Source organism: Anabas testudineus, chromosome 9 (genome assembly GCF_900324465.2).
Source record: "Anabas testudineus chromosome 9, fAnaTes1.2, whole genome shotgun sequence".
Lineage (NCBI taxonomy): Eukaryota > Metazoa > Chordata > Actinopteri > Anabantiformes > Anabantidae > Anabas > Anabas testudineus.
The window spans coordinates 15,588,583-15,613,156 of NC_046618.1; the positions used below are offsets into that span (position 1 = coordinate 15,588,583).

General features: G+C 44.9%; 1 protein-coding gene across 1 annotated transcript in view; it reads right to left on the bottom strand.

The window, feature by feature from the left end:
* ptch1 (patched 1) overlaps positions 1–24,275 on the bottom strand; it is a 43,038-nt gene extending 18,763 nt beyond the window's left edge. Inside the window, exons 1-12 of the mRNA XM_026343183.1 lie at positions 23,704–24,275; positions 21,962–22,154; positions 9,648–9,837; positions 9,375–9,444; positions 9,119–9,210; positions 7,459–7,660; positions 7,204–7,325; positions 5,294–5,441; positions 3,735–3,866; positions 3,441–3,596; positions 3,096–3,194; positions 1,866–1,991 (exon numbers count right to left, since the gene is read on the bottom strand). Of these exons, the coding sequence (XP_026198968.1) occupies positions 1,866–1,991; positions 3,096–3,194; positions 3,441–3,596; positions 3,735–3,866; positions 5,294–5,441; positions 7,204–7,325; positions 7,459–7,660; positions 9,119–9,210; positions 9,375–9,444; positions 9,648–9,837; positions 21,962–22,154; positions 23,704–23,874 (1,701 nt within the window). The 5' untranslated portion in view covers positions 23,875–24,275. The remainder of the gene's footprint in view (positions 1–1,865; positions 1,992–3,095; positions 3,195–3,440; positions 3,597–3,734; positions 3,867–5,293; positions 5,442–7,203; positions 7,326–7,458; positions 7,661–9,118; positions 9,211–9,374; positions 9,445–9,647; positions 9,838–21,961; positions 22,155–23,703) is intronic.
* Positions 24,276–24,574: the final 299 nt, after the last annotated feature.

Genomic DNA, 24,574 nt, shown 5'->3' on the forward strand with positions numbered 1-24,574 from the left:
CTACTTAAAACCACACCTTAACACCAACCAGACACACACTCACACATCTTCGCCCTCCCTCATTCCTGAGCTCAATACTCAACTACAGGGAGAATAATGTGGGAGAAAAGGAGACAAACCTGGAAAAAAACCCATCCGAGTATAGTAGAATAATTAAATCTCAATTGGCCAACTAACATCCAGACGTATACAGTGTGACTCCATGCACGCACACACACACTCACACACACACACACACACACATATAGAGACCGCTAGTTGACCCCACAGTAGAGAGATTTATCATCACATCTGTCCTCCGTGCCTGAATGTGTGTGTTCGTGTGTGTTTTCGTGTTATCTGGACAAAATTCCTGTTGTTTTTTTTTTTTTCCTTCATACTGATGGAAGGAAGCACATGAGAGACACAAATGAAGAGAGAGAGAAGGTTTGGATTGTTTGTTTTTGTTTGTTTTAGACCACTTTTGAATTTGAGCAGATGTTAGTTCATGAACATTGCACCACCTTTATGGAAAGTAGCTGAATGGGAAATATAGCCCCCTAAAATGTGACTCAACCATTAACTCATCATATGGATTTAGCTTCAGACCTCTCGTCTTGATTAAGACTTTCCCCAAAGCAATATAACTTGCCGGCCTGTGTACCCACGCTGGCACCTACACACTGGGCTGCTGTGACTCAAGAGCTAGAGAGCCCATCCACCAAGTGTGGGGTCGGCGGTTTGATTCCCACCTCCTCCTGTTCCCTTACACCTATGCCTAATTTATGTTTACTGTTGCTGTACCAATACTAACTCCATCACCAAGCTGATGTGTCAGATAAACCTATTTACATTTATGCTGCCCTTACAGCATTTGTTTGTATTATATTACACACATCAACAGTTTAATCCGACCTTCTCTTCTCTTCACAGTGTGCATCTCTATGACAGAGTGAGTGAATTAATAATTCTGTAAATGATTGGAGGCATTCTGTCAGGCTGACAGACGTCTCTTTCTGTCCCAGTTTTCGACTGCGCTAGTGACGTCTATAATTACTGACAGATGTTAAGCGAAGTCAGAGCTCCCCCTTGGATCCCCTCAACACACAAACGTTTCTATAATTCTATAGTTCTGAGGACACTTACAGACATAATGCATTCCTTATCCCCTAAACCTAAACATACCCTTAAACATTAAAACTATATGTCTACCGCCAGCCATAACCTACATGTAACTCTAACTTCAACTCCAAGTCCAGTCCTTTGAAGTTTTATGGACCTATGGAAGTTTTAAAAATGTCCTCATAATGTCATAATGTCTTCACAACAATAGTACTGGACTAACATTGTCCACACAATAAAAAACACACACATATTTAGACACACACACACAAACAGCTAGACTACTCCCCTTTTCAAACCTCCCACACAGTTACTACAGGTCTCTGCACTCACTCAGACATACCCATGAATTTATGCGCACACACACGCACGCACACACACACACACACACACACACACACACACACACACACAGAGGGATTCAGTTACGTGGCCCTTAGCCACAATCTGGACAGACACTGGGCCCACCACTAAACAGCCTCGAAGAAGGAGGGAGAGAGCCTGATAGATTTAACAATGCACCCGCACACACACACACACACACAGACACACACACTTTCGTTTTGATGAATGAAATCAATAAAACAATGGTCTGGAAAAATCTGGAGTCAATGAGGATTGGAACCAGACTATTAGTGAGAGAGAGAGGCCCCACACGACTGAATTCTCTCTCTCTCGCTTCAACACATACACATACACACACACACACACACACACACACACACACACACACACACACACACACGCTTACTGCAAGGCCATACCTGTAGAGAAAATGCCCTGAGCGCTGGGATGGGGATGAGGGCTGCCATGAAGAAGGCTGTGACGTTACTGATGGAGGTGAGAGCCACGCTGGCCCCCGTCCGCTTCAGACACTCCCCTGTACGGTCCTGACAAAGACAGACAGAGAGGTAGATGAAAGGAAAGGCAATGAAACACAACTCTTTTGATCAGATTATAGCCAAAGGCAAAAGTGTAATACTTGAGATTATGTACAATTATCGTAACACTGATATGAGTGACAGTGATTGCGATGTTTCTTGAAGGCTTGAAGTGCTTAGATAATCCACCTGGGCCTGTCTACTGTTTGAGGAGTAGAGGGAAAAGGTGCAAGAACACAATGACCCGCTGCCTCTCAAAGCAAATCAATTTGAAGCGAACTCACTGCTAATAAACGACTTTCTTTACCATCTCTTCTAGCAAACTCGCACAAAAAGAGCAGTGACAAGTAAGCAGGCACACCCCTGGAAAGGCTGGCGGCGAGTGTGAGAAGATTTGAGGACGTGCAGGACCACACAGGGAGTGTTTGCAGGCATATGCATCCTTGTGTTTGTCAGCGAGTGTGTGTCAGACAGGAGAGATCAGGTTCGGCTCTGTTTAGTTTTCATCTCAGCCACACAAAGGAAGCTGGGGGATGAGGGAGGTACTGAGACGAGGTCTGGGAGGGAAGGGAAGCAGGGGAAAACACAAACAAGCAAATACATGCCTGTGTTTTCCCCCTCTGGAGATGAAGAAATATCCCACTCCACAAAAACAAATACACACATACTCATGTGATGTTGCAGAAATATACACTTTATTTACACTGCAGTAAACTGTTGATTTCCCTTTTTGTGGTGCTTAATTCCACATGTGCGTCTGCACGGGGAGGAAAAGTTGTGGAGATAATGCGTGCTTTGAGTAGCCTACCACACAAAATCCTTTGTTTTATTGTATTAAAGCACATTATACACTTGAAATTATGGTTTTAGTCCAGTGACGTCAATATATACATGTGTGTGATGCAGACGATTCTGAAATTAGTGTTTCAGAATCGTCAAATTTTGGCTATGCAGTTATGAAAAAGGAATGAATTCATATGCAGCACTGCTTGGATAAGCAGGCTGAAGCGGGCTGAGCGTGGCAGAGAGACGCTTTCACACATTCCTCTACGGGGGAGATAAGACGGCAGAGAGGTAGGAGCCATGTGAGCAAGAACGGGACATTCGCCTCACCTCGAATGGGATCCTCTTGTTCTGTCCGGTCTCACTGAATGCATGCGCAAGAAGGAAGACATCATCCACTCCAACTCCCAGAGCCAAGAAGGGTAGCACCTGTGTCAGACACAAATCCCATGAGCTTTGTAAGCCAAAAAGAGCAACACAGACAGTACCACAGTTTTTAGAATGTGCGCATTTCCCCTCATACTTTCCCTGTTTGAGAAACAACTAAATGATAAACAAGTCATCAAAGCTAAAAGTATAAAATAAAATGTTTCCTCTGTCGTTTTGAGCATCAGTCTGCGCTTCTTTACTAACAGACCAGAGTCACTGGCCTATCCAACGATAGGTGTCAGTTACCTGTGTGGTGGCAGCATTGAAGGAGATGCCCAGGAGAGAGCAGAGGCCCAGGCCAGCGGCCACAGACAGTGTGACAAGCAGGACACCTGCCAGCCCTACAGCTCCCTGAGACTTGGCACAGTCCCACCGCAGCATGGTCAGACAAGCATAAGCCAACTGGGTAAAAACAGCAACAACCAGAATTAATGGAGATCTTCCTTTTTTTTTTACTTGTACATCCCGTTTCTGTCTTCTTCAATCTAACAAAGCCGTTTACAAAATAATTGATTTGCTTTTTTCAATCTCCGTTCTCACCATCAGCAAGTATCCACTAGCAACACGGATGACACTGATGTCAGAGAAAGACTTCAGAATGTCCTCCAGAGTAGTGGTGGTGAAAGACAGGACCTTCTGAGACGAGTTTGCTGTCACACTTTGCAGTACGGCCTAGAAAGGGAGACAAACAGAAAGAGGTTAATATCGAGGTGAAGAGAGCAGGAAAGGAACATTAAAAATAGTCAGAGACCATTTGCATACATCATTTTTGCCCCCTCTAAGAGGTTTGATTTAAACTAAATGAGTGCAAAGCTCTATTATTATATTAATAATAAGAAAAATGTCTTCTGAACCACATTCTTCCTTTGATATACCACCACCAATTTTCCACACACACGCAGCTGATCTTTGCATACTGGCTGATTTCAATGCAATTAATACCTCTTAATACCACTTCTCCATCTGTTTAATAATAATTCTACCCTCAATGCGTATCCCTGAAGGAAAGAGGAGCCTTTCAGCTTCCAGCCTGCTTGACAAATGACATGTAATATACAGTCATGTGTGTCTCAAAAAAAGACAAATTGCAGGCCTGAATAAGGAGCTCTGCCTCTGTTGTGGGAGGTATTTGGGAGAATCTGTGGATAGCACCATGACCCATCATCTGCCTCTCTCGCTATCTCAGGGAAGACAGCTGGCTTCAACATTGAACTGCAGTTACTGCTCAGTGGGGAGCAATGCTGGCTGACACACATTAGGAAACACACACTAGATCACACATGCACCCGAACCCAAGTGTGAACTTGCACATGTGTCGAGCGCATACCGATATGCATGCGCCTATTCTTCCTTCAGACGAGCCTAATTGTGCATAACGCACACCACAAACACACACACATTCACACACAGAGTAGCACTATTTGGCATCTTTTACTTATTTTAAGAATTTCCATTGATAAAAACACTGTCGGAATAAACAGCTCCACCACTTTTATCTGCGATTCCTGTGCCCCAAAATGAATGGTTTACACATGCACTTGTATAGACACACACACATACACACACACCACACACGCACACAAGGTCACGCCATGTCGAACAGAGTTTGGGGCCCCCAAAACAAAGACCAGATGATGTCACACATGAGCCACCAATGGGGCCACAGCTGGGAAAGCAATTGTCTGTGAACTTTTGAGTGTGTTTGCATGTGTGTTTGTACATGAGTATGTGAAAGAAAGAGAGAGAGAGAGAGGGAGAGAGAGAGAGGGAGCGCTAGCGAGAGAGCAAGAGAAGAGAAAGCGAGATATCCAGCACTCCCTTAATGTATTCCAGACATTCTCTCCCCGTTGCTCGATTGCTCCTCTCTACTGAGCAGTGAGAAGAAAGCTTTAGTCCTTTACCACACACCAACAGAGGTTGTAGTATCTATCAGGGGCCCAGGCTTTGGATGGGGCCTTTCCATGTTCACCTGCATCCGGCCAGTGATTTACAACGTGGTTGTAGAGGACTTAGGGTACATTTCTTTTCCCTGTTCCCTTTCCTTGTCCTCTTTTCTGAATCTTTCTCTCTCTCTCATTTCAGAGTGCTTTGGCACTTACCTCAGAGTATCTCCTCTGCCAGGCTTCCAGTATAGCTGCAGCCTTTTCTTCATTCCAGTTGATGTGGGAAACCACATCGTAGCCCTGAAAGTGCTCAAACATCTGCTTGGGAGTCATCAGGTGAAACATGGTCTGTAAGGCCTGGGCACTGGAAAGGAGAGAAGGAGGGAGTGTGGCAGAGCGGGAGGGAGGAAAAAGATGAAAAGGATGAAAGAAGAAGAACAAAAAAAAATGAGGTCAATGGGGTGCAAACCTTCCGCTGGCTACATCAAACTTACATCGCAAAATCAAGCAGGTGATGAGCTGGCTTTCATAGAAAAATCTAACAAAGCTGGAACCTGTATTAAGAACACCAAACTGTATTTTTGTTTGATTTCCATCAACAACTAGCATGAAAAAGCTCAGGGTTATTCGAACTCAGTCCATAGATAACAAACACTGTATGCTGGGTAAGCTTTGAGCACTTGCGGCCGCCCAGAAATAACAAACCATCTATCACGAGCGCCAAGCCGAGAGGGAAGAAGAGAGAAGCAGAGAAGATGGAATAATCTCAGAATGCCTTTAAAGCAAACGGACAGAAAATCTGCTTCATTTCTAAACCAGGACGTCCCAGAACAGAAAGGGTGCTAATTTAACAAGTAAGTGAAGAGGGGAAATGGGATAAAGAGATGTACTAACCCTAACACTGGAGTATGTGGGATAATAAGTCATTTTACATAATGGTGTGTTAAGTACACCTTCTCTTTAAGGAGGATAGTGTTTCGTGTGGTTTGACTATTGAGCCCACTGCCCCAAGACTTCAAGGCTTCATCTGCCATGGACTGTGCAGCACAAACGTGCTCTAGTTAAAACGCCTAAAATTTTGTATTTCTAACTTCCAGCTTTGGTCAGAATATATTGACCCAATATGATAGTGACAAGAGAAGTGTGTGTGATCCTGTCGTCGAGTCAACCTGTGTATTTTCAATCATCGGATTCTATGAACCAACATTAGCTGGTCGCTCTCTTTATGAATGTGATCTCTGTAATATGGTGATAATCGCAGTAATGGTGGAAGTTAGTAAACAAGATGTAGACATTTAGTGCCGGCAGTAACAGCCCGATGGACAGAGCAAGTAAACCACACAAACGCACACATACAGGCAAGCAGGCACGCACAGACACCCTAATGACCCGAGCTTGCCAGGAAAAAAACATAACCACAAAACAAACAACACACCCCACTGTACTCAGTACGTGTGTGTGTGTGCGTGTGTGTGTGTGTGTGCAGGTTTGCCTTTGTGTGCATAGGCATGTGTCATCCAAACTCCACTTTTAAATTAAAATAAGTGGTCCATTAGCAAGATGTTGGCTAATTTAAGTAGCTTTCTGCTGTTATAGGAAGCTTCTTATTGCTCAATAAAATGTGTCTATTTTATGTTTTATATTTACATAAAAATTGTGTTTAATGTCATATTTTACTGAATTCTGTTTTGGAGGGTATACAGCTTACTGCCCACATAAGACGGTGTATATGTCCATGGGTAGACCACATAATCTACAAGTTTTAGCCTGGTGCCTGCGCTGGAAGTAAATCCATGTAACTCAAATCACTGTATATTTGGACAAACTGGTTAGGCAATAGATCACTCTATGCGTGCACGTGTGTGTTTGTGTGTGTGTGTGTGTGTGAGTGGGCAGTGTCCAAGCAGAACCGGCAGAGCTGAGCAGGAACAGCTGGAGCTCTAAGATTTCACTGGAATCTGCTAATGACTGCAAGATTTACAGCACGCAGCGCACACGCATGCACGCACGCGCCATTTTCTGGGAGCATAAAGGAACAAAAACACACACACTCTTTCCAGAATAAGTGCTGCAGTGATCACAGCAGTGTTTATGAGGGTGTGTATGTGTAAGCATGGCTATGTTACCTGAGCAGGGGCCCACTGCCATTCTTGGTGGTCCCTCCTACGATCAGTTCCTCCTGCCAGTGCATGTACTTCCTGGACAGGCCGTGGCAGCCACCACTGAGGGCCCGCGCCACGTCAAATGGCTAGTGCAATAAAAACAACGTGAGAAAATAACTGTCAGACGTTAAAGTTAAAGGACTCGGTTTTACTAATTGCATCACACTTATATAGATATTCTGAACCAAAAGCTTGAGCCCACTTTATCTATGCTCCTACCTTTGTTGAGTTCTTATTGGGCGCAGTAAGGGGGCAGTCTGGGTCAGCAGGGTTGAGACAGGGCCTATCCATGTAGCCATGTCCAACATCTGCTTTTTCCAACATTTCCTCGAAGACTTCCACTGGGAAGTTTGCCTTTCGTAGCTCCTCAAGGAACTCCTTGGGGTCAAAGTTGGTCCACTGCACTTTACTACGGTGGCCCCTAGGGATGGCGCACATTTATTTAGAAAATACAACACAAATACAGATATGCAACAAATAGAAAAGCACCAGCAAAAAGGCCTGTGAATCTGGGAAAGCCCCCTGGTAATCTACCACTGGCTTTCTTGTCAGACACATTTTCATATATGTTATAATGTATTTCATAAGATCTGGTGTTATGGGCAAAATATAATATGCTACTTTATCTCCTTTGTCAGCAACAGCATCTAGTTCTATCGCTGCCGAGATTAGTGTTGACAGATTCGTCAGAGATTCAGCACAGCGCTGGAAGTCTCGTTTTTCTAATGTTGACGCTTTCATTTTTGTGTGTGCTTTGTCGCTGGGGACCACTGTACTTTATCTCTGCAAAGTTAACAGTAAACAGGAATTCTGTTAACTGACTTTAACTACGTGTATTGTAAGCCCTGTCTGCACCACATTTGTTATATTTATGCAGTTGGTAGAAGAACCGCTGTGTGGGGTTGCATTAGTTTGAGGTTTAAGAGTAATAACAACACAAAACAGCCACATTTCTTAGATCAGACAATAATCTCTTTCTTGCTAGGTGGCAGAAAACAATATCTGGAGAACAATTCCCATCATGCAATGGCCAAGTGCTGAAAACCAGTCCTTGTCTCTCTATGCACTAAAGGCCTAGCACATTCCAGTCCCTCTTTCGCTGAATCTCTCTCTCTGTCTGTCATTCAGACCACATTGTATGTGCTTAACCAGGCTTGGGTTATTATTCACAGGCTCCCAACCAGAACATAGTAAAAACCTTATTTACCATCTGAGACCAATGGGCAATACACACAGACATTCACATATTCTGATAACAGTGACTGCTGATTCACTTCCACACTTTGACAAAACACATGCATGCACTGATGGCAATGGCACACACCATGTGCATGTGCACACACACACACACACACACATGCAGAAGTAAATGTCTGCTGAGTATTACTGTAGCAGCAGGCCATTAGCAACAGAAGGGCCAGACAATGGTGTGAGGCCCAGGGCTCGAGAGAAACTATCGCCAGCGATACGCATGCCAGCAACCACTACAATAGAGCCTTCAGAGGGGACGAGTTCAGTACACACACACACACACATGCACACACACTCGTGTTCCTCTGTGGTATCTCTTTGGATGGGTTGAGTGTGTTTAGGCAGCTTCTACTAAAAAGGGTAAAAACAAGATCTCAAACAGATCTTCTCCCTCTCGCCCTCTATAGCCTGAAAACAGCCTGAACATAAATCGTGCCATATAAACCATTTCTATAAGCTCCATGCAACGGCTCGGCTTTCAAAATCAAAAAACATTAAGCAGCATTCGGTCATTTGACTGAATACTTGAAACATGTCTGATGACACGCTGTGTTGGCATGTCGCGATCATGATGACACTTCATAAAATACTGATTCTAGTCTAGTAAAAAAGATTTTAATGCACTTACGGGAGATAGACCATCCCAGACTGGAGCTTGGCTCCCTCCCAGAAACAGTCTAAAGGGGTGATGATAAGGCAGGGATGTAGCTTTTCGATGATCTAATTGGACAAACACACAAACATAACAAGAGAGACACATATTGACGCCGGGAAGTGGAAATAGAAAAAGCAACAATACTGAAAAAACCAAGACTACTTATATTGGTGATGTTTCAATTCAAGGAGTGAGGAAGTAGGAGTCATACTAATCATGTGCATCTTACCTGATTCATAAAATGAGTTTCTGTGACTAGTTCTCCTGATTTGTAGCATAGGTCTTCTAATTTCCATTGTCTGGAAAAAAAAGAAAAAATGAATTTTTGTCATGACCATGTAACACTCTGCCGACAGAATGATAATAAATGGTAATAAATCTTTCATCGTGATGCCCTTCTGCTAGTACTGTTATCTAAAACACATCAGTTTCATATATTTGTTCTAGGCGTATAACATCATATTGCGCTTGATATGAGTTGTCCTTAAGAAGAATGAATTACCTGTTATAAAGGTAAACATGAACTCTGCTGGCTTGGATAGCTGATTCCAGGTGCTGCAGGAGCGCCTCCACCGTTAGAACATTGGCTCCCTCCTCCCGCGGCATCTGAATCATCAGCTGAGGGTTAAACATGGCCTCCTCGCCTATCTTCTGTCGCGTGTACTTCAGTTCCTGGTTCACACGCCCGCCAACTGGATTAAAAAAAAAAAAAAAAGATTGCATATGTTTAAAGTCAAACCTGGCAACCCTCTTTGCAAATATACAAGCACACTCTTATTGTATGTACATGTATTTCTACCAGATAATTCAGATTACTATTTAATGCGTCTTAATCACCACTTTTCTCCTTTTACAGACTTGTTTTTTATTTTAAGCCTGCTGATTCCTGACATTGTTGTCTTGAACTATGCCTGTGCCACCAAAGAACATAAAAAAACATTGATGGATAAACTTCATTCAGCATATTCAGCTGGCCTCTGTGCTGCCAGCTTAAGCATATTAATCACTGCAGTAATTATCAAATGGAAGGCTTGTACCTATTTGCTTAGTGCAATCCAGGTGGTGACTTTTTTTTGGCCAGGCGGTGAACATCATATGTTTTAGAAACATTTTGTCTCACAAACACACTACATTGCAGTACAAATATTCAGATTTCAGATTTTGCACAAACAAAGTCAACGTTTCCGTTCAAACGTGCTAACAAGTCGGCACTGCCACACCACGTTAACAGCATATGTGTGTGTGTGTGTGTGAGACATTGTGTGTGTGCTTGATAAAGAGAAAGAGGATCTCTTCCAGGCTTCGCTCCCAGTATCGTGGATGGACTAAGCCCTGTGCGTGCACTCTGAGCTCTCTACTAGCCCGAGCTACAAAAGCAGTCTTTCAGGCCCTTTAGCTGCCCTGCTCCACCCCAGTACAGCCAAGTGAAGCCTGGCAAAGTCTCTCTCACACACACACACACACACACACACACACACACACGAACAAATGCAGGCAACTGCACTCATGCAAGTTTGGGCAAAGTATCAAATTTTCAATCAAAAGAATAACAAAAAAACAAAAAAAAAACGTGATCCACAAACTTTAAAGCAATATCAAAGCACACTTTTCTTTTTTGCATACTTCACACTCCATTCAGCCTGAGATTTGTGTGCGTGCCTGCATGCGTATCGTTAAGTTCAGTGTATCTGTGTCTGATTTACAAGCAGATATGAGCCCTTCCATCATCGGTGAACTGAACGCTCAGTGAAAGACCGGGCAATTTATGGTCATCTTCTTTCATTTCCTTTGCAAACGCAAAATGAAAAATACCCAGCGAGGGCGCCGACTGTGTGAAAAATCTGTAACATTTAACAACTTAATCCAATTTAACAATTCCGCTCGATTCGTGCAACAGCAGGCATAGATTGAATATTTTCGGCCCGTTGTAATGGCATTAAAGTTGAACATAAGCATGCCTGTTCTGCTGGGCTGGACCACCCAGTCAGACCAATGGAACATGGAGGGAGGGGGCCATGTCTTGGGGCATTAGGAAAACACACTTGATTTCTTTTTTTCTGGACCCAAACAGCATTCCCATCTGATCCTGTCTGAAGGCATGTTTATAATACTCATCAATAATAGCAGGCTAAGGCTAACTGGAGCGACATGCTTTCCACTGCAAGGCCAGCTTAGTTACACCAAGCCCTCTTTGAGGGGAGCACGCATGGAACTGATTTAGAGCTGACAGTCCACTAACAAGTCATCTTGTCTGGTACACTCAACACTCAAAGGCAAAGCTAGTACGAGGCTCGCTTTGACTGGCCTGCCAACAGGAAAAATAACAACACTGGTATATGGAAGGAGCAGTTTTCAGTGTGTGTGAGGAGATGATTAAAGGTGTGAATAGATAAAGATGGGAGGATTGATGTTGGAAGGAACTCCCGGGCCGTTCTGACACTTCGCAAGCTGCGGACCGCCACTCAAAGACCTCGGGTTTACAGCAAGCAGCCAGGAATGGGACAAGTCAAAGGAATGTATTCTTTCGCTACAGGAAACAGCACATTACAGCCTCGGGCTTAGAGAATTCCACACTTCGCGAAGCTACAGGGTTTTGGGGTCAACACTCACACAGCCTCGGGGTGAAATTAACACCCCAGCTGGACCAAGAAAATGTGTGCGAGTATGTGCGTGCGTGCGCTCTGGCATACGTGCAAGCATGTGCACAAGAGTGTGTGTACACACAGCTGTGTTTCTTCAATGACACATATTCCCGTATCCCTTCTCCCTCGAAAAACTGGTTGACCCCAGCATTGTGCTAATATCTTGAAAGTGTCCCCCCTCCGAGATCGGCTGCTTTGACCTACAACCCATGTGTCACTTTCTTTCAAATGCTTTTCATACCAGCTCCATTGCTCACTTCATCTTGTTGTTTCTTTATTATAGACTTTCTATACTTTTCTCCTCAATTTATAATTAGGATTGTTGATTATTTGTTTATTCGCGTAGACAGTGTTCATGTGATGTCACCACAGCCCAATAGAAGTCCTTAGACATGCTTAACAGATAGAATAAGAGAAGAAGTGTAGCCAGCAAGTGTTTGGCCTTTTTACATAATAGAAAATGTGAAAAGGGTATCATTATATTCTGACTTTTATATAGTTCATCGACAAAATAACTGTCAGGTTAATCATTAACAGCTCTAGCCTTGGCTCTACATCAGTTATTTCATTAATTGTGTCAGCGCTGCCCTCCACCAGATGTCTCTGTAATTCACACAACTGTGAGGAGTTCATGTGCGCTGCCACCTGTGAGTGTGTGCTATAGCTGTGTGTCTGTTACAATACCTGCATGAGTAGGAGTGTTGTGAGAATGGAAGGAGACGAGTCCTGTGTGTCTCACTGTATTGGATCCCTCAGTGTGGGTATTCAGCGTGTTGCATAACATTAACCCCTGGTCCCCCCTATTCTCAAAGTAGGGGACGGGGCCGGTGGGGATGAAGGGAGAGAAAGTAGGTTTCTAAGGAACTGACATCACCCCCCCCCCCCTTCTTTCAGTGCTGAACTCCCCCTCCTCTTTATACTCTCATTTTCTCTCCCTTTGCTCTATTCAGCTCTACTCTGATTGGCCAGATCATGATGGCAATCAGCCCGGCCCCTGTGTCAAAGCCAGCCCACCCCCCATTTTCCCTTGCCAACTTTCTTTCTTTACCATGCAACACACAACACCATGGCCCCACCCAATGCACATCTCTTACGCCTGACAACGGAAGCATCCCACACTTTCAGGGACAACATGAAGCCAACAGCAGCAAACAACCCCAGCAACTCGAGTGCGATGCTGGTATGAAAAAACACACATATCCATGTTACTCACGTCCTCCTCCAACACATACAAGAATGACATTGTATCTGCACCTGAACACATCACGTATGTTGTGTTTGTGTATGGCTTAACACACACATGTACTATAAATATCCTCCACATACAGCTAAACAAATCTGTGTGTTGATGTGTGTGTGCACAGAGAAAGGATTAGCTGGATTAGGTACCCTCTCAGCAGGGACCCCCTGTGGTGAGGAGGAAGCCGCCCGAAACCAGGTCAGCTCTCTGCCACCAAGTCTACAGCGACCTCCCATATCCTGAAACCCCTATACTACAAGACGTCTACACAACTCTTTGGAAAACATCTACACGAGGACATTTACACAACAGTTTTCTCAAATGTAGTTTCTTACACAAAACAAAAGTCATAAAAATGCTTTTATTTATTTATTAAAAATCCAAGTTGCATGAGTCTCTCTGCCATACATAATAAGAAGAATGAGATGCTTTATTGATCTCATTGGGTAAATAGTTGTTGGACAGCTGTATGTAGACGATGCACTCCTACACAGTTTCAATGTCTTGCCCAAGGACACCTTGACATCTGGCTAGGAGGAACTGGAATCTGAACCACTGACTGTTTATACACGACTGCTCTACCAACTGAGGCACTGAGGCACCATTTGGATACTGAATCCTTATAAGTGGTCAGTCTTTTATGAATGGTTTAACAAGCTCTCAAACATCTCTCACTTGACATGGCTTGGTCCGTGCTACTGGTCAGTACGTTCAGGCAGAAGTTATTAAAGTAAGAGTTGAATGCGTGTCACTACCTCCTATTTTCTTGCCTTTGCAGTTTTTTCTCACCTGCTACTGCTGATCACCTAACAGAACTGAGAAGAATCCACCTGTTACCGTCTCCCTTCACTGTTCGTCTGGTTCTACCTTCTACAATCTGCTATCACTTAGTGTTTGTCACTAACTCGTGCTTTGTTTCTTGGATTTTCCTGACGGGTAAATATCTGCTGCTATATATTATTACTGTTCTGTCAAAACTAAGGCTAAATGTAAGTATCTGCCATGAGGCATGATCTAGTTATAAGATTAAGATTATATGAATATCATTTCCCAAAATATAGAAAAAATACTTTTAAAAATTGAAACTGTGCCACTACTTTTACTTGTGACTATGTTACTATGGCCAAGTAACAAAATTCAATTTGTGTTGATTCCCGTCAAAGTAATGTCACAGGCACTTATAGTATCTGGAATGACTCATACAAGAGCAAAGACATACTTCTACTAGCCATTAGTTTCTGCTCCATTGCAATATCCACATTTTGCAAGAAGTGGGCTTTGAAGGGTGTCTTGCATTTTTTCTAGCATTAAAAGTCAAGTTGTGGTGGCATTAAAAGTGGTTGTGGTAGCAGCTTACACAGCAGTATCCATTGCATTAATAGCAGTTTTAAATGTAGGAGTTCTTCAATGCAGGTGTGCACACATCCACAAATATGTGGTGAAAGGCCTCAGTGAGAACCAAGACCCTAGCTGACCCACGGTGAGCACCTCTCACCCGCTCGCTTTCTCGCTCCCTCCCTCCCTAATTTCAGCTTTCACAGGGGATGGGGGGGCTGCCACACAGAGAAGGAGTAAAACAAGACTGTGGGTTACTAAAGAAGACAAAAAGCGGAGAGGATGAGGGAAAAGAGAGAGGAAGAAATAAGAAAAAGTGAGTGCAAGTGCTCCAGCATGCAGCTGTAGCTGCATGAGCAGACACACAGCTACAGCTGCCCCCTGACACAAATGTGACACCCCAGCTGCCAACCCCTGCCCCCCCTCCCCTTCCAAACTCCCACCCATATCACCAACCCTCACCCCCTCCCCAACTCCATCATTACCATATGTATGGATCTTCTCGTCCCTGATTATGCTAATCACCTGTCCGGCCCCTGCAGCCCCTAAAATGGGTGTATTTAGCAGTCGGCTGGTTCCCAATGCATCTTCCCCTGGGCCCGAGGTGTACATTCACACACTCCTCAATGGGCAGATTCTTCCACGTTGCTGCCTTCATTCAGGTCCTACTCTCCCCTCTGAACCCCCCACCTCCACCCAGAAAAAAAAAAAAATCCTATTCATTTCACAGAGCAATGGAAAGAGTAGTAGATGGAGAAAACCTCTGACGGAAAGTCTATGTTTGAAGCATGTATGTGTGCAGCGGTTGTTGATGAATAAAAAAAAAAGATGTATTAATTGGTGTGTGAATAAGAAGATGTCAGATTGGTGTTACTGATACCGTCACTGTGAGTGATGTAAAAGCATTAATCACTGGAGATTAGGAGATCTTCAAAATAACAGGAAAATAAAACCAGACTTCCCAGTCAGGAAAAAAAAAAAACACTCATCCTATATCTCCTGTTAAGTGCCTGTCAAATTCAAGCCAGGTGAGCCCTCTTCCCTCGCTGCATTTACTACCGTCCGATTGGCCCATAGCCCAGCCATAACCGACCGTGACATGAGCCTGAACAGCCAATCTTAAGCAGCCATCTCTCTGTCATTTCCTGGAAAGATGGTCCATTATTCCAGGTATCCCAAAATCACACATTCCTAAGTGTGGAACAGAAGACAGACACAAGAACAGAGGGCGCTTGAATGGAAGAAAGAGAGTAAGATGAAGAGAAGTGGTTTAATTAGTGCAGAGAAAGTTACCTTGGCAGAACTCGATGGTCACCATGGTTTGGTATGTTTTCAAAGTTGTCTATATTGGTACCAATATGATAACACAAGTTTCCCTATCTATACCAGCACTTCCATTAGGGGAATAGAAAACAAGACTTTTTATTTATCAAAATACCTTTAACTGCTAAATGCACCTGGATAAATTGTATATTTCTGCACACTTTGGGGGCAACTCAACAAGCTGTAAACAGTAAGACTGACCTATTACCACTCTATAAAGTTACTTTAGCTACATGTGCAAGAAATCACCTATGTATATTAAGCATCAAGCCAAGATGAAGCAACATTAGCATTAATCTGAAGTTGTGTTTGTGCACGTGGAGATTCACACCAACATCAGCCCTGCATTAAAATAAACAGAAGGCTTTATGTATGTAGGGAAGTTTTGTTTCAAGACAAAAGTCTTGGATGCAAATGTTCAAATTCATATTCTTATCATCATGTTTCCCTCATCTTTATTTTTTTTACTTAGACTTGCAAGAGACTAAGTAAACTGAATCTGTAGGAAATGTTTCATATCTCTCCATCTTTCTGCCTTGTATGTGCATGCGTGGTATAATTGCTGTTATTGCCAGATTCTATGACGTTGTGCTGTAGGAATTGCAATGAACTATACTGTTATGTACGTAACCCATATGTGCCAGAGGGGCTAAAAAAAAAATAAAAAATTCCAACGACACTCACGCACGCACACACAATTTGGAGATGTTTATGGTGCGTTTGCATGAAAAATTCTCTAAGCTGCCGTCTGAGAAGCATCAATCCACACCCCAATCTCTCTCCTGGTCTACGGTAGTTACTGCAGCCAAAACACAAACACACTACCGCTACTATACTCCTGCTCCTTCCCTCGCTGCATCCTCCCCCCCTCCGCCCCAATACACACACTCTCTCCCTCTGCTGTTTTGTACTTTCTCCACCCCTCTGGCAGTCAGCGCTGTGAGGGAGGGAAGAGAGGAAAGGGGAAGAGGGAGGGATAGGAGGGGAGGGGAGGGGAGTGAAGGGAAGGAGGGAGGCCAGACCACCCTGCTCTCATGGCAGGGCTGAGTGTTTACATTGCCGTGGCTCACTCTGTAATACATCTGGCATTCTGAGGCCACTCTCTCCAGCCAGGGATGGGGGGGAGTGGTGGCGGAGGGGAGGGTGGGAGGAGGCACGGGTAAAGAGAGAGACCTTTCTGGCAGAGAAAAGAGAGGGATAGAAGAGAAAGAAGGAGAGAGAAAGAGAGAAAGAGAGGCTGGGTGGGTGGGGTGGGGGTGGTGGTAATTCTCTCCACAGTCTCCTGTGGTCGGTCATTCGCAGGGCCCTGGTTTTTGAATAAGAGCGCCTGAAAGAATGCAAAATGTAAACAGTGAGCTTGGAGGCATCTCAGGATGTCGTTTGTGAATGGAAGCGCCTTGAGACACACACACACACACACACACACACAGACAGCACAGTTCATGAGCATATCTTTAAAAAAGTTATTTCACATTTACTTAGAGCACGTTGGGCTAAAATACACAACCCAGCTTTTCCAACGAGAGCGAGGTTACGTTGAGAAAACAGCGCTACAAGTCTGTGTACAGTACCAGAGGCGCAATGTTTCCCCACAGTAAATCCCTCACCAGCTAGCCTGCACTTTTCATCAACTCGTAAAGTTTAACACAACACGCTGGAATGTTATTCCTTCGACAGAGGCTTAATCCTGTTTGTACTGAACTGATAAACACAGACTTAATTTGGTCCAGTAAATGTAAAAAGTGTGCATCAGTGTGTGTCTGTGTGTGTGTGTGTGCAAACTCCCAATTATGTGAGAAAGGGAGAAATAGATGGAGAGCAAAATATAGATGACTACATAGCATATATTCTGTGCAAACGAGGAAAAAACACTGGGTGTGGGCACATTTGTGTGTTTGATTGCTTGCGGCTGCTGAGTGAAAGCGGCTGGAGATAGAGGAAGGAAGTCAAAAGAAAAAGGAGAGAAAAAGAAAGAAAAGGAGGAAAACAGATGAATAAAGAAGAGAAAATAGCAGAGAAGCCCATCAAAATAGCTCACCATGCCAGCCCTGGTCAACCACCTACTCATTCACAGAACCAAAACTCCAAAGCCTCCCTGCACATGTGAATGTATGTGCATGTGTGTGTGTGTGTGTGTGTGCGTCCATGCATGTATCAATGCTCCCATACACATCAAAAGCCGGATAATTCAATCATGCAAACCACAATCCTCTCAGTGGAGACGCCACATTGAGGGCACTCCTCCTTCTTCTCATCTTCGTCCACAAGAAAGGATGTCAAGGCTTCTTCCGCATGCACTTAACATAATACCGCTCCCTTCTCCGCCGCCATTACCAGCAAAACAACAAAACAACCACCAACTCTGTCAACTCAGCTCTTAATCACACTAGATACAAAACAGACACGCAAGAGAGGGAGGAAAACTGGTCCTATCAGACTTTATTCTGAAATCTAAAATTGAGCTCAGGATGCAAACAAACACGGATTAACACAACTGTCAACACACTGATTTTATATATGTGCAGTCAGACACAGAATAAATCATGTCAAGTTTGAATTCCCCTCCTTATTGGTGAGTCTTTCATTGCAGCAGCAATGATGTCTTCCACTAATGCTCAATGTGGACTCTTATTTAAGTTGGAATTACTGTGTAGTTAGAATTCAGAAATAAAAAACAAGAATGAGATCAGATTCACTGCCCTCTGCTGGAAGACAGATGTCAAAAGGTTAAACACAAATGTATAAACTGAAATACTCATAGACTGGTATCTGGAAGTTGAGTCATGGCAACTGGACTGACTCAACTTCCAGATACTTTCATCTGGATGAAGCTTCACCAACACTGATACAGTGGAAGTCTCCTACTGACATCTGGCTCATGAGTCACACTTATACATACACGTACATCTGTATGCATATGAAGACATACAGGACAAAAACAATGCCCGGTGACAGCTGCAACCTCTGTCGCAACCCTCCCCTCCCTCCCCCTCTGCTGGGAGTCTTCACTCTGCACCCAAGCCACAGGGTGAGTATCAGGTGAGGTTTTAAATAGTGGGGCCTCTTCGAGATGACCTCAGGGTCCCGAGGGTCTAACCCTGTGGCCCCTGGCCTCAATGCTAATGCCCCCCAAGAAAGTGCTCTGGGACCTGAGGTGTCCCCTCAGTTTGTAGCTTTAAGAGTACAATCTATGACAGCCCTATAGCCCAGTGCAGGCCATAAATCTGGAACCATAAACGTGTGTACAATGAAAACAAAAGACACCCCTGAATGCTACAGGTTCTATTCTCCCTTTAGTCTATGTTAAAACTACATTTTTTTAATGTAGACAAGCCCAGAGTATAGGACAGCACAAGCTCATCCGCTTCACCCGTATGCACCAGAGCTGAAGCTTCAAAAGCCTCATTTCCAAATGTTCTCCTCCCTGTACCCTCTTCCTCCCCCCATCAACGCAGCCACAACCACACAACTAAATCCAGCCCCTCTCTCAGCACAGAAACAGAGTGAACGAGTCACAGGCTGTACCTACAGGAAGGCCAATGTTTACGTGATACTGTTTTAATTAGAGGCAGGCAGCGGTGGTATTTTCTTTACAATTTGGCCTGTGCTTGGCAAAACCCAGATTGCCAAGGGATGGCTCCATGTTCCATTTGCGGCCAGGACGGACTCTAAAGGGGTCTCAATTCGCTCCTGGTCTCTTCTCTCAAACGTGGCTTATAGTTTTATCAACGCAAGATCATCTAAAACCATCTACAATATGAAATTGAAACCACCAACAGACTGTGTTCTGAAACAGAGTGAAACACATAAGGGGAACAAGCCTAATTTGCATGGGGAGTGCAGGACATAGGACCACAATACTACGACTTCCGGTTTCAGCTAATAATTTCCTGTGAGCATCACAGTGGACATAAACACAGCAGTTATCCACAGTGTGGATGCAATCCGCCCCAAAATACATGCATACATCAACATCATCACTTTATGTGGGCTGTGCAGGAAAAAAAATACTTTTAAAAGGGCAAATATCACTATTTAAATGTTTAGCAAAACAAGCCCCCGCACATCCGTAGAGGTTTGACACAATCGCCTCTTTGTGCAAGCGCGCGTCTCACCCCCAATTGGTCTCTGTCGCATTGTCTAATAAACAGAACTTCCTGTGTCGGAGTGTTTATAAACAGTGCTCAGTGAGCGCCGTGTGAGAAGAGACAATCCCCGCGAAAGCTGCGGCACGTGACAGCGAGTAGGATAAACACACTATCCAGCTCCGGTACGCAGCTAATGGGAGTCTGCTGTAGACCTCAGCCTCCTCTGCACCGCCACCAGGAAGCAGCTGACGACAGACACAACAGGAGATCAGTAACGTGAAAATGCAGCTCCGGTCAAATGCGACGGAAGTGAGAGATATAATATGAGCTGGGTGAATTGTGTGTGTGTGTGTGTGTGTGTGTGTGTGTCCACAGGCCACACAGCTTCCAGGAGGGGTCGTGCACGGGTCACCTGCGGAGGGCAGTTCCAAATGAAACATAAACAGCCGCTCTGTCCTCTCCTGTTCTCCTGTCTTTTTCCCCTCTCGGACGACGGGCCAGTCCCCCAGCACGACCCAGCACAGCGTTCCACGGTTCCAAGCAGAACTGATCTATCCCTCAGCTGTGCAGTCTAATCTAAACAAACAGATCTCTCCCTACCAACATCTGGAACCCCTCATGTACCGAGACCTAGGAAACCACTGCAGCCCAGTGTCTTTGTCAGCGTCTGTGTGTGTTTAAGAGCGAGTCTCTGTGCAGCAGCAGGGCCGGTGGGAGTCCATGTTGTAGACGTCTACCAGAGCTTGCAAGACTTGGTTCAACTCTTTGTCAGGTTCAGCAAAGAGCTAACCTCTCCCGGCAGTGCCAAAACGTAATGGTGTAACTTCAATGAGTGACAACGGGAAGAGAATCTCTAAATATGACAAATGAACATTGCAACGTGCAGCCAAAAGTTATGGCTGGAAACTGCTTAATGTGTCTATCAAAATCGAATAGCAAAATTTAATTGGATGATAAACAATGATTCTTCACATATAAAAAAAAAAAAAAAAATTCAAAACAGTCAGTTTTTATTACTTATCTGGGACTCAGTACCAGCCTGCAGCATTAATAAAGGATGCACTTTTACGTGACCATGGTGGGACACGTGTGAATGGGTGTGGAGACAGTGTGTTCCTCTCCCTACAATCAGGAGTCCTGTACCGAAGAGGCTCCCCTCTGCTCAAACTACTGCCAACTGCGTCTGCGCCACCGATTAGAGAAACACACTGTGTCAGACCCATGCAGCACCAAGCAAAGGAAAAAAAAAAAATAATAATTTGTGATTAAGATAGCAAAACTGAGGAAAATAGAGAAATGGCAACAGCTCGAATAACATGCATGCAACATAACGCCAGAAAAAAAAAAAAACAACTAAAATTACTTATTCAGTTTCTCAGCAGCAAAATCTGATCCTCCATTCATGACTCTCACAGCACACTCGAGCCCTAAGTGCAGGAATGTGGATCAAAGGAAAAGAAGAAGAAGAAGAAAAAAAAAAAAAGGCACAGCCCCTTCCCCTTATCCCCCCCCCCCAAAAAAGCACCACCCATAAGCACAGTTCCTTTTTCCCTTTAAAATGTTCATTCTACATAAGTTGAGAAAATCAAAACAGAAGAAACAAACCAAAAAAAAAAAAGTGAAGTGTGGCCATCCACTCCACAAACACCAGTTCCTGTCCTCACTCCGCTTTTTCCCTGCAGCCAGAGACAAATCTTTTTGGAAAGTTGAGAGCTGTCCAAAACGGGACCACACACAGTCTCTGAGCATTGGACTGCTGGGGGCAGACACACACACACACACACACACACACACACACTCGCACTCACGCACGCACGCACTCACACATTACAAAATGGCGGCTTTGACAAAAAATTTCCTCTATCCCAAAAAGCTGCTTATGAACTTCCTTACAACCTGACTCCTGGGTGCCCACACACACACACACACACACACACTATGTGTGAGCTTCTATCACGGTTTGAGAAGCTGCATGATGAATTATTTTATTTATCTCAACATGTTTGACTTGGCAACTCGCCGGGGCCTAAATAATAAACAGACGCCTGGTTTGTTTAGTAGCAGCCACCAAGTCTCCCTCCTTCTAAAAGATCCTATGTCATACCAGAATGCAATTTTAAAAAATAAAATCTACACACACACACTCAAACAAATCAAGTGTACAGCCAATAACAAATCAGTGTCTTACCTTCTACCCAGAGCTTCTCCACATCCGTCTCCAAATTAGCTGCCCTTAAGCCCACAGCGAAAGCTCCAAAAATCATGAGGCCCACAACTAAAAACTTTCCGCAGTTCTTTTGTATGTAACAGCCGAGCCTAAATAAAAGTCTCTGGAACTTCGCTCTCAGCCACAGAGGTGCTTTCCTCCCGGTCGCCTTCCCCTGCAATGAAACAGGAATCCTGAAATTACTGTCAACCACAACACAAAAACACTGCACTTACCTGGACAGGTGGATCTGGAGAGTTTAAAAAGGTGTTTAAAGTTAAACAAGCAAAGAAATGACCCCCCCCCCCCTCCCTCGGTATAGTTCAACAATCTGAGAGCTCAGAATGAACTTCTGGATTAAATTGCAAATATGTCTGTGATGAATATTCTTGAGAGAAATGGGAGCTGAGATCAAGATAATTCACAAATCAATTCAACACACGTCGACAGTCGTGCGCTGGTAACGTTTAGTGAAACTGACTGAGACGTACGCATCTGCCAGGGACTGCCTGGAAAACCGCTGAAGACTCCCCAGAGTGAGAGCCACAGGTTCTGTCATATCAGTAACACGCAGTAGTCGTGCAGAAAGTGTAACATTAGCAGGAGACACGCAAAAGAATGATATGTTAATCCCCTACAGGTCACCCCCCCCCCCCCACACACACACACACACAAACACACACACACAGGCTGATCCGCTTCCATCACCGCACTGCTCCAGGGATGATTTATGAAGATGCTGATCCAAAACAACTGACAGTAAGTGTCACATGTTTGTCTTGCTCTGCTCCAAAACAGGTCTGCAGCTGGACCTCCAGAGTGGGTGGAAGTAAATAAAGGGAAGATAGCTGTCAAGCCACAATTATGCAGTAAAGTAGGTGGACTTTTGGTAATGAGCCTCTCCTGTGTCTCTGTCTTACACTCATATTTTAGTCTTGAAACTCTGCTTAGGATGCTCAGCATCCACTCCCTATGGATGGATGGAAACATATATAAAGTGTAATGAAGGCTATGCGTCATGGATCACTGAAGTAGCCTGCATCAACACCCACAAACCAAACAGGGATGTTAAATACCCTGCAAAGGTGCCATGTGGTCAAAGCCACAAATACCACAACACACCACTGCACTGTCCGTCCCGCAGCCCGTGTGTTCCGGCCTGCGTGGGGAGTGGAACAGCCGCCGCAGGGGGACTCACAATAGTTGTGAACGGAGAGGGGGCAGCCACATGGATCTCCCCCCCGTCCTCCTCCTCCTCCTCCTTATGCGAGTTGCCCACGTTCAGATAATGTCAGGCAAACCTTCATGTTTGTCGCCGGGAGCTTTTCCAAGCAGCTCATGAGCCGAGAAACACCGAGTTGTAGACGTGTTTGGACCAGCCGACGATCCGCGCTGAGTGTGCGCGGACGCGGCGTGTTTCGCCTGCTCCGACACCGTTAGGAGGCTGCGATGTTGGACTTGTAGCAACGGAGAGGGTTGCGTTTTGCAAACCCAGCTTGTTGTGCATCCTAAAGCAGCAGCTGCAGCGTGCGAAGAAGCGGATCGCAGCACAACGCAAAAGAAAACCACTCGCTTCAGCCCCCTGCGTGTCCACCACCACCCCCCCTGTACCCAGCCCGTCCCGTTACCTAGCAGCCACCTGACATAGTTTGGTCACTTTTTCTATGAACACGGTGCAACTAAAGCCACAAAGCCCGTTCCTGTTAAGGAGGAGAAATAAGCACCTCTGATATTTGCTCCAAGGCAAAGCCCGCATCACAGTAGCTCGGCCGCTGCAAATACTCCAAATCCAGCGGTGTGCTGCGGGTATAGTTCCCCCTGCTCCTCCGCGTTATCCTCGGCCGATCGGGGTCTCTGCTTTCCTGCTCGGAGGGCGCACTAGCAGCCGAGGCCATGTTGCGGGAACTGTGAGATGGTTACCGTTTCCCACTTTACTGTATTTCCCCGAAAGCGCGTAGCGATATCCCAAGGCAACAGAGTTTCACTGTCGGAGATCTCACACCCGCGAAGCAGGACTTCATACTCCTGTTGGAGACGGCGAGTCAAAGTCTGCGCCTTCCATCCCAACATTTCGCGATCCGGAGGTCTCTACCGCTTTCACCGCATTCACCGTGTCTCTTCAAAAAATCCCAAAAAGTGAGTTTCTCTCCAGAAAGGCGAAGCGCGCAGAGTGGTTCCCATACACAAAAGTCATCGGCTGAGAAACCGCGACGGTCGCAGCATTCTGGTGAGATCGATGTGGTCTTCCCCTGGGCCGCGCGTCACGGCCAACTCTGAGATTCAACAGAAGAGGAGAAAAAGACCTCTCTCCATTTGGAGGCAGAGGAGGAGGAGGGGTGAAGAGAAGAAGAAGAGGAAAAAAAAAGAAAAAGAGTGGAGATCCCGCCTCTGGGGCTGTCAGATTGCAGGACTTTCTTGCATCTGATTGGTTCCAGAAGGGCAAAAATTACTCAGCAAACACGACTATTATTAGCTGCTTAGCAACAGCTCACTAAAGTAGAGGGACCACCCAGGCAGAGAGACCTCATGTGTGCATCTCCGACTTCAGGGGAGGCTCCCTGAGAGCCAGCCCCACTTGGTGCGTTTGGTGTTTTT